Raw genomic sequence first — 12,478 nt, forward strand, 5'->3', positions numbered from 1 at the left:
GGACGATCGACACGAACAACCGTCGCCGACGACGGGGCCAAACCGGTGAACGTCGGCTCGCGATTTCGCGGCGCACTCTCACGAGATCCAGGCCCTCCGGCTCGGCCGGACGACGTTAACCCCTCGTGGAAGCGTCTCTTACCTTAATGTGACAGGAATACAGAAGCTCGATGGTAACTCGGATGTAAACACAGGCATTTTTCGACGAAACGGACACTAAGGCAGCGAAAACGACGTACGTGCGTGCGCTGCTTACATCGCGGCCGATGCCGATTCAGCACGCGGGCCGATCACTCGTTATTAAATACCGCGGTAAACACGGGAATTCGCGATCACCACGGAAAACATCAATCGAAAACTAGACATGGCAGCCATTCTTCTGTACAAAACAAAGGTTCACATCCACGGACTCGCGAGCGACCGAGCCTCGCAACCAGCTCTCTCTACCCGATCCAGCAGCGCCAGATTCGAACGCGGTGGATTCGCGCGACGGATCGTCGCGTTGACTCGCGCGCGACCGTGCGTTCTCGTCGCGCGAGCCGACCGCATCGGGGAGTCCGCGACGCGGTACGAAGTGACAACGGATCGCGGGGGATCGCGCGATCCAACGATTCGCGCCGAAACGCAAATCTGACAGGTACTCTCGTCGGCCCGAGGAATCGCCGCCGCGGCGAGACGGTGGCGCGGCGGTGGCGCGGCAACGCCATCTGCCGACGGCTGGGGCAGGTCCACTGCCCGTGCGTTGCCAACGTCAGGGGCGAGGAGAGCCGAATCGCGCCGAGCCGTGCCGAGCGAACGGCTCGCAGTTCGGTGGCGCGTAAATCGAGGCGCCGATGAACGTGTGCGCGCGCCCCACGTTCAGCTCGATCGCGCTCCAATACTCTCCGCCATCGCCGCCTTCACCGCTACAACGATATTCCGCGAAACCGCCGGATGGATCGCTCGTACCGCCGTGAAACGCCGCGAATAACCGCCGTGTTACCGTGCGTCGTGCGACAGCCGGAAACGGCCGCACTACGTGCCCAACGCGTTCCGCCGAACGTTGCCGCCAGTCAACATATTGCGCTCGTATCGTAATGTTGGCAAGATTTGTCGGGACGACGGCCGTCGCGCCGACCGCCGAGGATTATTGATTTCCTCGCTTCGCCGCGTATATATGTCCCTCGCGTGTAAATATCGCGACAACACACCATGTGCCGGCGCGATTGAGAAGCAGGTATCGGGGAAGAAGCACGGCCGACGGAGACGTCGATGTCGGTGGAGGATAATATGATCGTGAGGCAGGCGGGATCGTTAGGAGAAATTCCACGCGCGAGAAAAGGAGAAAAAATCGTCGCGCGAAAGCTCCCGAGGGGGAAGAGAATGGAATGTCGGCGTGACGGAGAGAGAAGGGGGAGGGGAGGGGAAAGAGAGAGAAGAAAAACGAAATAATAGTGGAGCCAGGCAGAGCCTTGAGAATAAACCTCACGAATGAACGGGATGTTTCGAATAATTATACGCGTCCGCGGCTTTGACTTAGACGGGACGATATGCTCCTTGCGCGCTTCAACCAGCATTTTACTTTTCGACGCGCGAGCTGACCCGCGCGTTTCTCCACCCGCGAGATGCAGTATTTATCGCCCGTTCCGGAACCATTCATTTAATAAATAATCAAGTACGAACGCATAAATATGCGACACAGGCGCTGAAATAATAATGTTGATATATAAATACCGTTAATTTCGATTGTGAAATGTTTTGGATATTTTTTTCTCTTTTTTTTCTTTAATTATATCAATTGCAGAGGAGGCTGTTGTTGCTCATTTTTATCTTGTGTTCGTAGAAATGGCGGATACGGATCCACAGTTTAAACGCTTTTTGCTGCCAGCAGAGGAGACTTTGTTCGAACAGTTGCTGAGATTTGGACTTTACGTGGGTGCGGTATTCCAAATCATGTGTTTACTAGCCATAGTGATCTACCAGGCAGGTCCGTCGGATGGTGTGGCAGCTTTAAAGGTATAACTCTCTTATCTTATCATTACCAAGGATGTAACTTTTTCTACTTCTGTCTTCATTGGATGACGTTGATTGCAGGATGATCCAAGCGATGTGGAATGTTCCGAAAATAGCCCGCAAGTGACACCGAGAAGACCTCACCGGCCGCGCAAGCAAGAAAAAAAGAAGAGACGTTGAAATATTCTTTACTGAGACCAACCAAACGTTATATTTTACCGAGAGATATTTATACTGTTTTGCGTAAGACTAGAACTGCGGAATCATTTCTTATAATTGTTATATGTATCCGGCATAAGTTATCTATTAAAGGGCATTTTTCCAGTATAATGTCAATCTTTTCATTAGAGAGGTACGCTGTATGATAAGTACGGAAGAGAAAACGCGTCCGCCTCGGAAATTTCCAAACCGGAAACGCGGCGAGACCGAAAGCAGCAACACCCGTTTGCGGCATGTGCGACATAACCTCTCAATCGGTGGGAGCCGCCGCACGGATCAAAGTTGTAATGTGATGCATTTGTACGGTACTTATTAGAAGTAGGGAAGTGAATCGGACAATGGTTGACGACTAAATACGTTATTATGGACGATTCGCTACGAATGATACACGATATGGCGTCTTTGTCGCCTCAAGATATCCTAGCCGAGATTAGGAAGTTCATCTCCGGCGCCGTTAGGCCTTCCCACGGCACAAACGCGCAAGATGTGACGCGTACGGCGTTATTCCTGTTGAAAAACGTTCCCGCGACGAGGGACGCCGTGCTCGAGTATCTTTGCAACGTGTTCTTCGTCGCGGTGACGAAATACGTTCGCCAACTCGAGGTGCGTATACGCGGACGACACGTTTGATTAACACGCCTCTTACGGCACGATAATTTATACGTAATTATCATTCTACAGACAAAACAAACCACGGCAATACCGGAAGAAAGCATCATAGCGGAGATCCATACCGTTCTAAGTAATTTCATCAATGGAAATCCAGAGGCATGGGCGCCCATTGTGTCAGCGTGGTCGTTGGAATTGCTCGGTACTACTTGGAATTGTTCAATTTACATATCAAGCAGAGTACACAATACGATTTGGCAAAATATGTCTCGTCTCTCGCACAGGCAAACTGTCGTCCGACTACTCGAAACGTGGCAACTTGCCCGCGAAGCCCAGCATCAACGATTTTCTCCAGCAGTGGATGTCATGCCGCGCAACTCGAACTCTCATAGATATCACGGCTCAATGTTTACAGTGTCTCATGCATTCTGATACCGAGTCTTGCATCAAGGCTTTGTTAGATACCAGTGTGCTACACAGCCCGTACTTCGATTGGGTCGTCGCTCACGTAGGCAGCTGTTTCCCAAACACAGTGATCACCAGGGTACTGTCGTGTGGCCTGAAAGATTTCTGCGCTGTTGGTTACGAGCATAACGTCAAGAATCCAAAGTTGAATTCTGTTGTTGGCATACTAGGACATTTAGCAGGTAGTCATTCTCAAGATATCAGGAGGGCATTGCTGGATTTATTTGGGGTAAGTCCGTTTTCCTTATATTTGACAGACATACACGTGTGTGTGTGTTAGTGTGTGCATTTTCAAGTTCAATTTGTATATTAATAAATTCTCAGTTTTTTTTTTTTTTTACAGTGGAGCTTAGTTGAGGATGTAAAGCTCGATGAAGATATCAAGAAGCAGAAATTGGCTACAGTGCCGTTCCTCTTGAATCTAGCGTCGTTGTCGCCGACCCTCTTAAAAGCAGTAACCTGCGATGTGTTACAAACGCGTGAGTTCCTCCATGTGTATGTTTACAGTCACATGTAGAACTGAAATCACAACATGTAAGTCACAAACGCTGTAACGGTATGAGTTCTCATTATAGTGAAGCCGGACGTCATACCACGTCTCGCGTTGTTTGCGGCGGACTGGTGCAGGTATTTCGACGATCAGCCACAAGCATTGATGGACCTGACCGTGCACTTGGCGTTGGGATGCGAGCAAGGCGCGTTGCAGATAATAAACATACTGTTGGACACTAGCTTAAACACGAGCAACGTCGGCTATCACAGCGTCAACGCGGCGCAAAACGTGAAGAACGTGTGCCGCGAGATATTGGAGCTGATACTGCAAGAGATCGATCTCTTTTTGAGAACGCACGGGCCTCAGACCAACAAAGTCGCCCTGTTGAATTCGATCAGGCAGGATATCTCGTTGTTGGAGCCGATGTTGTTGAATCCCAACCCGCTGCGCGTACAGACCGCCGTCAGATTGCTATGCTTCCTCCAAGGCCGGAGCCAAAACATTGTCGTCTCCATGGCGGCTTATATGTTGGTGAAGGCGCAAACGACGTTTCATCTCGCCGCCTTGTTGCGTCTCATCACCAACAACATCGTGTTGTTCCCCGTGAACAAGTCTGAGAATAACCTCGTCGGTAGCGGCCACTTTACGCAGGTCTTGGAGCAAGCGCTCAGAGAGATACACTATAAGAACGTCGTAGACAAGAAAGAGTTGAGACAGTTATTTCAAAATCTCATCATATTGTTGAAGCAAGTATCGACCATCCGATACGACTGATGTTAGACCCGATCAAGTACAAAGCAAAGGATTGTAATCTTATCGCTTTTAATGTCACTTAGGTGGGAAAAGTCGAATAAAGCGGCGATACTGCAGTCGAAGATGATCACCAGGGCGCTCAGATCGAATTTACATCAAGTGTCTTGTTTATTAGCGAAAACCAACGACTTCGACCTGGCAACCGACATGATCGTTCTGCTTGATCTGCTGAGCACGCCCGAAAAGGATCACATTCTCAACGTGGAGCTTATGCTGAGACTGACGAGGGCGTTCATTCATTACTTCTTTCTATGCATTGCACAAACTGGTAATTAAAAGCTTCTGAGGGAGAGGGTTACAAGTTTCTTTAGGAAAAGTGTAGAGTATAAATAAAATATAATCTATCATTTCCCAGACGTCATCAAGAAGCAGCAAGGTGTAAAGACAGTGTGCCACCTGCTGAGAGATCTGACATGTTACTCACCGTGCGCGCGCGTGTTGGCGCTCAGAGAAATATTAGAGAACAGTATCGATAACGAGGAGGCCCAGTTCTTCGGCGCGAAGGAGAAATTTGAGCCTCGTTTCGAGGAAATGTTGCTGCTACATCAGAATCATAAACAGGTGAACCTTCCATTGAGATACGACATGGCAAACGCCTCGAAAACGCACGAGATATATCTTAACTTGTTCCGGATACTTCAACGGTCGCGATTTTATCGACGCGTGTGTACACATCTGAATTGATCTCGCATTTCTGCAGGTGACGAGCACCATGTTGGCGCAGCGACACTCGTCGGTGTTTCACGCCGGTGTGATAGGACACGGCCCACGGAGGCTACCGCCTGAAAATTTGATCGATAAGGAGGTCATTGCTGTAAACAAGATGCTGTTAATAGACGTTATAAAGGTGAAGAATCTAATCGAGTTTACGGTGCTTAACGAACCAGTTAGTGACGACGCATTACGATGCTTAATTTGGACGTTTTCAGGCGTGTTGCAGTAACCAGGATTCGGATCGATATCCCGTCAACTTGGACGCCTTGATGATGGTCAGTCTGCTGTTGGTTGAATTGGTATCACCCGATGTTATGTACAACGGTCTTCCGTGGCCCGACGAGGAGTTCACCAAAGTAATTTTCATCGCCTAGATACAACACAAAGCACCTTGTTGATTGAATCGATCATTATTAATGATAATAACTATCGCAGGTGACGATAGAAAGAGACCTGCAAATCCGTCGGAAGTTCAAGGACGTACCTCTACTGTGGACGTTGCTGGAACTGACCGCCTGGTACAGACCAGCGTTGGCGTACAGCTCGGTCTTACTCAGAGGCATCGCTGCGACCGTCATGGCCAACTGGAATACAGAGGATGGCGTTTCTCTCGTCAATATAATGGCGCTGGGTCAACTGTTACCGCCGCCGTTGGCGAGTATCCGGGACATCCTGCCCGTTTTGGAGCTGCACCAGGTAGTCGATTGTGTTCGTCGAATCTCCGTCGATACTGCAGCGTCAATGATTTTGCCTGTAGCAATTAAGGCTCCTCGCCGACATAACGTACAATCTCTCTTCTTAACTCATCTTTTTTCGTGATTTTGTCGCGTTAATTTTATGGATATTTATTAATCGTTGAAATGAAAAGTAAGTTTTTCCACGGATTATTATAAAAGTGTGTTCAGTCGATCACGAGTGTCGTTTTGTGGATATGTTTTTATCTCAACATATTTCAACAAGAGTTTCGGACATGCTTTCTCTCGCTTCTGACGTCATCAAACGAGAAATGACCAGCAGCGAGGGACCTTGAGGGTTTTGTCTTTGACGTGTCTGACACGCGATTTGCGGCTTGCAGATCAACACGGTGATGAAGGAATGCGTATGGGCGTACATGCGCGAACACGTGCCTTCCCCGGCTTTGTTCACTCGTACCGAAGGCGCTAACATAGCTTGGAGAGACACTGACACGTCAATGCCCAACGCACGTTTCACGGATACTCTTCGTCTGGTGCTGCTAGCGAATATTCATACTCTGGGATCTTTGTACTCGACGTTATTTTACAATGAGAACAAACAATAAGAACGTGCCGCGTCTCAGACGCGGGATTCACGTCGATTTCGACGACTGTACATAACACTGATCGGAAGTGGCGGTAATAAAATTAAAGTGTTACCTGAATCCCAATACATCTGTCACTCTTCGCTCTTCAAATATCATATATATGTGATTTTTTTAAATTATAGTATTTTTATCGCCATACGAGTCTACCTCGGGCTGCGTTATTGTAAAGGACAAAGGACGTTTTTAAATTTAAATATGTATTATTTATTTTATTGGTTTTGCACATACCTTTGAACATCACGCTTAACAGAGCAGTCGCTTTCTGCAAAAATGTAAAACCTCGATATCGTGTTAAACCAAGATGACGTATGCGATATGATCGATACAAAACATTATCAAAACGCTCCGTTTGATGAGAAAAGCACGACTGCATTATATTTTACAACATTATATATATATATATATATATATATACATATATATATATGCCTTAAAATTAGAAATATTAAGGTTAAATATTTTCGCAGATTTCATGTTGAACACCATTAACAGTAAGTACATTTGTGGACACTCAATGTTTCTTGTTACATTGATACTCTATAACAATACTTAAAATTCGCTTATCCTCCTTTCTTTTTTATAACAATTCTACGTAAAGTAGAAAATGACAATCACATCGTATAAAATAGGAAGTAATCTTTACTAGTTTCTTGTATACAATTGTTCTTTAAGTATATTAACGTACTACACAATAACGCATGGATCCTTCCCTTTTTCTCTTCTTACGATATAATCGATCAAGTCATACAATTCCCTGTTGTAATTCCTCGTACTCGGCCGTTATCTGTTCGCACATATAAATAGAAGAAATCCGGTCTCTACGATCTTCAAACACAAGTACCGCTCGGGCGAGAAAGAACCGTGCGCACAGCGCGTAACAGAGTGCCGACGAAGCCTACGGGAGTGGGATGAAACAAGGAAGACGAAAAAAAAGGTATATTTTAATTTTTATAAAAGCACATTCTCTCTCCTAAATACATATATATATATATATATAAGAAACATATTAATTTACTTTGTTATCATTATATCGATACAAGGAATGACGGTGCCTAAGATGAACGAACGCTGTTCGGATTGCTGCACGAATTACCCTAGGTGGGTGTCTCGTCCTGACGAATGACTACGCCGCCATCGTACGCAACGGTTTAATTCATCATACGAACGTTCGCGATTTTTATTCGCGCGTCGCTGAGTCTTCATGTGGCTGCTGCGCGTCACGCAGAGCCAGAAACACTAGTAAAAAAAAAATATGATGAAAATATTCAGTTACTTTCTTACTATATGTACACTGCTCGTTGTACGAGAGATACTACATCTTGCGCGCGAATACGGAGTATCCCGCGGGATATCTTTCGCACTTGCATTCACGAGCATTTCAATGTTACGTTCGAGTTTGTCTATCTCTCTCTTCTTCTTCTCTCTCACACACTCTTTCTCTCTACACTTGGTCAATGCGTCTAACCCCTCAAAGACCGGTACCTTCGTGTGTCGATTCGACGTAACGTAGAATCTTTAACGTTTAATGTAAAAATAAACGGTACGCTTTCTCTCCCTCTCTCTTCTTTAACGTATAAACAGAATTTCTCTTCACTCACGTAAGTGCAACGTAAAAACAAGTATTGTTTCCCGGGAGGCAGATTTTAGTAAGTATGTCGTGTCAACGGTCACACATCGATAGATTCCGCGTAGGAAAAACGCCACACGAGAGCGCCTTCCGTTCTTCTTCTGGAAAGATTACCCACTGTAATAATTTCTTTCTTTTTTTTTCTTGAGCAGAGTATCGTCCACAACGGTATCAATAGTGAGTCAATGAAGTATGTGTGAATATGTGTGTATGTGTGTGTGTGTATGTGTACGTGTAACTTTTATATATATGTATAACGCGGGGACCCTTCGCTGGCACCGGTGCGTGTGTCTATCATCATCCCATAGATGCGCTTGACACACACACGCACGCATGCTGTCAACTCGACTTACTTTACTTTAATAAATTATTATTCAGTTCATTTTTTCTTCAGAATTAAAAAAGTTCACTTTTCGTGTCTATACGTGGATTAGGTTTAGAAGAGTAACGTGCTCATGCCACCCATTTCACTTTGCTCCTTGACGAAGATCTCGAAGTACTGGTATATGATCGTGACAGCGAGCAAGATACCGGTGCCGGAGCCGATCGCGCCGAGGAAATCCGCCAGCACGGAGAGCGCGCCGATGCATAATCCGCCGAACGCCGCGGCGGTCGGGATGTAACGGTTAAGCTCGCGGATCATGGAATTGTCCCTGTGGCCCCGCATCACCATCTGCTGTTCCCTCAGTTGTTTGGCGACCTGCAAATTCAACGATGCGCAAACGTGAGACACATTTTTCTCACGCAATTGTCCGCGGGAGAGAGTTTCTCCTCTATTTTTGCTTGTACTAACATCCTTTGCCGAGCTGCCGGACACCTCGATCCACGTCTTCGAGAAGAAGGCGCACGAGCCGAGCATGAAGAGGATGTACAGCACAGCGTGGACGGGATCCTGAACGATGTGGCCGACTGATTCTGGCGGTGACAGGTAGTAGCATAATCCGCCGACCGGATATGACCTAGCCGGACCGCCGCCGCCGACGTCCGACCAAACGCCCAATAGATTCACTATGAGGTTGCCCTGGAACTTGACCGCCAGCATCTGCGAGATGACGTACAGATTGGACACCAGAGCCGACTGGAAGATGATCGGGATGTTGCTGGTGTAGAATAGCTTGATCGGGTAACTGCTGTACTGACCGCGGTATCTAGCGGACTTGATCGGAAGATCCACACGGAAGCCCTACGTAAGTATAAAAGCTCGTTAGTTATCGGAGAGACGCCGATAATAAATGAATCGTTCGCAGCTTTGCGCGTATCTTTCTCGAGAATACGTCGATCAAACTACCTGGAAGTAGATAACGATAGCGAACACTAAGATGGTGGCGAGAAGATTCATCAGATTCGGAAGATTTTGTCTGTAGAACGCCTCGCGGAGAGCCCGGACCTTGTCCTGCCTGGTGGCCAATAAGTGGAACAGAGCGATTATGGCTCCTTCAAATTCCGTGCCACGACCTGTTGAACGCAGATGAGAAATCTCAGTCGAGGTGTACGCAACGTTCGAGCTTGGATCGTACGAAGATTATTGTCTCTCGTCGTCTTTGTTTCATGACGAAATCGAGCGTACCGGTGTTAACTGTGGCTGGCGAGAACGCTTTCCAGACTATGGTCTCGCAGATATTGGTGGCAATGAAGAGCGATATGCCGCTTCCCAATCCGTATCCCTTCTGGAGCAACTCGTCCAACAGCAACACGATGAGCCCGGCGACGAACAATTGGATGATGATCAGAAGACAGACGCCGGCTCCGATTTCCGTAGGATCTCCGTACATTCCAGTCATTACGTAAACAATGGCTTGCCCGACGGTGATAACCATGCCAAACACTGCGAAGTGAACGATGTTAAACTTTCCATTGACTAAACATCGACAATCGTGTGAAACTCAATGTATTCACATTTCTGCGCTCCGTTGAACAGCGCCCTGTCTTTTGGGGTGTCACCGACTTCGATGATCTTCGCGCGATCCAGCAGCTGCATGATAAGACCAGAAGTGACAATCGGAGAGATACCCAGTTCCATCAGCGTTCCTCTGTTCGACGCAAGTATCACACGGATCCAGTAGAAGGGATCCGCACTGTCCGAAGACATAATACCGAACAATGGAATCTGCAAATAACAGGCACGTGTACTCGTGATATTACTTATTAAGTTTTCAATTAATTTGCAAACTGCTACTTTATTATCGTTCGAGGCAACAATATTGTTTATCGACTCACCTGGCAGCATACTAAGAAAATAAATAACGTGATCGCCGTCCATAGCATTTTTTCCCGGAACTGAATCTGCGAAGGGGCAAAAATTACGAGAGATAAGTTCACATCCGGGAACAATCTGTCACGTAAGTGGGAAATAATCCTGTACACTGTCAAAACTGTCTCATGGACAGATGGTGAAAAAAAAGAATGCTTCATCGTGCCCGAGGCTTACGCGAGATAATCGTGGGATTTCGGGAAAACGGTACACGAAACTGTAAATACGAGAGAGAGACGGAAATAGAGACTGTACGATCAGTGAGGCCTTACCTTGCGCTGCGGCTTCGCTATTTCCGGCAGTATACTGCAGAACGGCTTTATCACCTCGAGAAACTTGACTGAAAGCAGAGAAAACCGGGCGTTTTAGCGTGGCCACGAGCGGAGGACTCGCGTGGAGACGCGCGTACGCGCGGTAATTTGCCTCGCCAACAATATGTTGTGCGAGAGGTTACGAGCGAGCGAGCGAGCGAGAGAGAGCTTTCCGGCGAACACATCGCGAAAATATTTTGCAGTTTTATTCCCGATCAACGGCCGACGACAGCATACTCACATCCCATCTTGGCTGAGTCGATGCGACTTTCCTTGAGAGCGATCGAGAGCGGATCGAGTGACGTTCCTTCACAGAATCCCGAGAATCAACACCACCGACAGGCCGAGCAGCCTCTCACACAGCGAGTGCACACGAGCGAAGGTGGCCGCGTATGCTCGACTGGCAAAGCGTAGCGAGTCGTGGCTCACCCCGTCGACACGTATCAATACGCCACTGTCACGTGACCTGATGATGTTGGCCGGCACGCCACGCTCGCGCTTCTGCTTGCGACGGTAGATGACGCGGCGCGCGCTCGGTCGGTAAGTGCGCGTAACGCGTCAGCTGTTCGCGGTCGCGTCTCTTTATCATCGGTGTTCGACGGGTTGTCATAGGATCGGGGCGGGGGAGGGTGTGAATTATTTAACATTAAGAGACATGGCAGCTCTTCTTCCGGAACCGGCTTGTGTAAAGTTCAAATTGTCCAAATCTTAGGTTCTCCACCCAGGTAGGACAGGATATCCCGATAACGTCAAAGTGACATGAAAATGACCGAATTGTGAATGAAAAATGAAGCATTGTAACTATCGGCTGCACTTGTAAAATTGTCCCACTTATCTTTTACTCAAACAATCAATGAGCAGTTGTTTGGTTTTTATTTTTAAAAAATTAACATTAACAAAATCATGAGAAAAGAGGTTAGAAAAGTAAATTTCATATCGAGTTAATTTTGTGACTATTTATTGATAGGTCGAATAGAAGAAAAGTGTTTAAACAATTTTACAAGTGTGTTGAATCGATTACAAGTATCATTTTGTGGAAATTTTTTTTTTATTTGAACGTAAAACGCAAGAATTATTCGCATGCTTTCCCGCTTTTGACGTCATCAGATAAGGATATCCGAACCGAGGAGTTTTGCAAACATGCAGCAAACTTTTTTCGTTTATGATAATGCTTTATGCTCAAGGACGATTCGTTAGACGTAAGCACATACATTTTTATCAGAAGTACCACGTTATAATACCATGTTATAAATTACGTAATTGCTTCCTTGCTCGCTTGATTGAATATCTATGCATTTTGGTCAAGGGCTCATATTTTATACAGAGAAACACAAAATTTACAAGACAAACGACTCGTTCCATTTCATTAATTTGCCACTTCCATTATTTGCTAATTATATAGTATTTATGTAGTCGAATATATATGTATCTGCAGCCGTGTATTTTTTATTTAGATATTCATAAATACAGTCGGTCGTATGATGATTATTTTTTTTTTGTACACGTTTTTTGTACACGTGTTACTATTTTTATATATGTTACGTTTCGTAACACGTTTCGTAACACACAAAAAATACATTAAAGCGAATGTATAATTTATGAACATGCGATATAGATAGTCAGGCAATTGTCAAAATTACAT

At 46.3% G+C, this 12,478-nt stretch overlaps 4 protein-coding genes across 9 annotated transcripts in view; 2 read left to right on the forward strand and 2 right to left on the reverse strand.

Moving 5' to 3' along the window:
- The window catches only part of LOC106752340, a 32,756-nt gene extending 32,340 nt beyond the window's left edge, over positions 1 to 416 (reverse strand). For all 5 annotated transcript variants that reach the window (XM_014633973.1, XM_014633972.1, XM_014633974.1 and 2 more), the window contains exon 1: positions 143 to 416. The gene's annotated coding sequence lies outside the window, so the exon portion shown is untranslated. The remainder of the gene's footprint in view (positions 1 to 142) is intronic.
- Positions 417 to 771: 355 nt separating this feature from the next.
- LOC106752371 (protein anon-73B1) lies at positions 772 to 2,322 on the forward strand. 2 transcript variants are annotated; one of them, XM_014634032.1, is made up of 3 exons: positions 772 to 1,216; positions 1,823 to 1,995; positions 2,074 to 2,322. In XM_014634032.1, exons 2-3 carry the CDS (start codon positions 1,825 to 1,827, stop codon positions 2,170 to 2,172), a joined length of 270 nt encoding a protein of 89 aa, XP_014489518.1. In that variant the 5' UTR covers positions 772 to 1,216; positions 1,823 to 1,824; the 3' UTR covers positions 2,173 to 2,322. The 2 variants fall into 2 exon arrangements, with proteins under 2 accessions (XP_014489518.1, XP_014489516.1); XM_014634030.1 differs by having other exon boundaries at positions 773 to 1,654.
- A 97-nt stretch (positions 2,323 to 2,419) lies between these two features.
- On the forward strand, positions 2,420 to 6,704 carry LOC106752370 (integrator complex subunit 5). The gene is made up of 11 exons (XM_014634029.1): positions 2,420 to 2,814; positions 2,893 to 3,022; positions 3,105 to 3,514; positions 3,629 to 3,764; positions 3,861 to 4,524; positions 4,615 to 4,859; positions 4,947 to 5,152; positions 5,292 to 5,438; positions 5,521 to 5,661; positions 5,741 to 6,001; positions 6,381 to 6,704. The coding sequence occupies exons 1-11, from the start codon at positions 2,575 to 2,577 to the stop codon at positions 6,603 to 6,605; spliced, it is 2,805 nt and encodes a 934-aa protein (XP_014489515.1). The 5' UTR covers positions 2,420 to 2,574; the 3' UTR covers positions 6,606 to 6,704.
- A 564-nt stretch (positions 6,705 to 7,268) lies between these two features.
- Positions 7,269 to 11,261, reverse strand: LOC106752377 (protein transport protein Sec61 subunit alpha). The gene is made up of 8 exons (XM_014634042.1): positions 11,078 to 11,261; positions 10,798 to 10,865; positions 10,492 to 10,557; positions 10,171 to 10,381; positions 9,842 to 10,099; positions 9,563 to 9,729; positions 9,068 to 9,457; positions 7,269 to 8,974 (listed from the first exon to the last, which is right to left on the reverse strand). Exons 1-8 carry the CDS (start codon positions 11,082 to 11,084, stop codon positions 8,711 to 8,713), a joined length of 1,431 nt encoding a protein of 476 aa, XP_014489528.1. The 5' UTR covers positions 11,085 to 11,261; the 3' UTR covers positions 7,269 to 8,710.
- Between the last annotated feature and the right edge of the window lie 1,217 nt (positions 11,262 to 12,478).

This window comes from Dinoponera quadriceps, unplaced genomic scaffold (assembly GCF_001313825.1).
Source record: "Dinoponera quadriceps isolate SergipeBrazil2010 unplaced genomic scaffold, ASM131382v1 scaffold248, whole genome shotgun sequence".
Classification (NCBI taxonomy): Eukaryota; Metazoa; Arthropoda; class Insecta; order Hymenoptera; family Formicidae; genus Dinoponera; species Dinoponera quadriceps.

Excerpts from the sequence above, each read along its gene's own strand:
- LOC106752371 (XM_014634032.1), top strand. The coding sequence starts at position 1,825 with ATGGCGGATACGGATCCACAGTTTAAACGCTTTTTGCTGCCAGCAGAG. Across the intron at positions 1,996-2,073 it reads ATGGTGTGGCAGCTTTAAAG|GATGATCCAAGCGATGTGGA; the intron begins GTATAACTCTCT and ends CGTTGATTGCAG.
- LOC106752370 (XM_014634029.1), top strand. The coding sequence starts at position 2,575 with ATGGACGATTCGCTACGAATGATACACGATATGGCGTCTTTGTCGCCT. Across the intron at positions 4,860-4,946 it reads TCTATGCATTGCACAAACTG|ACGTCATCAAGAAGCAGCAA; the intron begins GTAATTAAAAGC and ends ATCATTTCCCAG. Across the intron at positions 5,662-5,740 it reads CCGACGAGGAGTTCACCAAA|GTGACGATAGAAAGAGACCT; the intron begins GTAATTTTCATC and ends TAACTATCGCAG.
- LOC106752377 (XM_014634042.1), bottom strand. Across the intron at positions 10,382-10,491 it reads TTTTCTTAGTATGCTGCCAG|ATTCCATTGTTCGGTATTAT; the intron begins GTGAGTCGATAA and ends TGTTATTTGCAG. Across the intron at positions 9,730-9,841 it reads GCCAGCCACAGTTAACACCG|GTCGTGGCACGGAATTTGAA; the intron begins GTACGCTCGATT and ends TGCGTTCAACAG.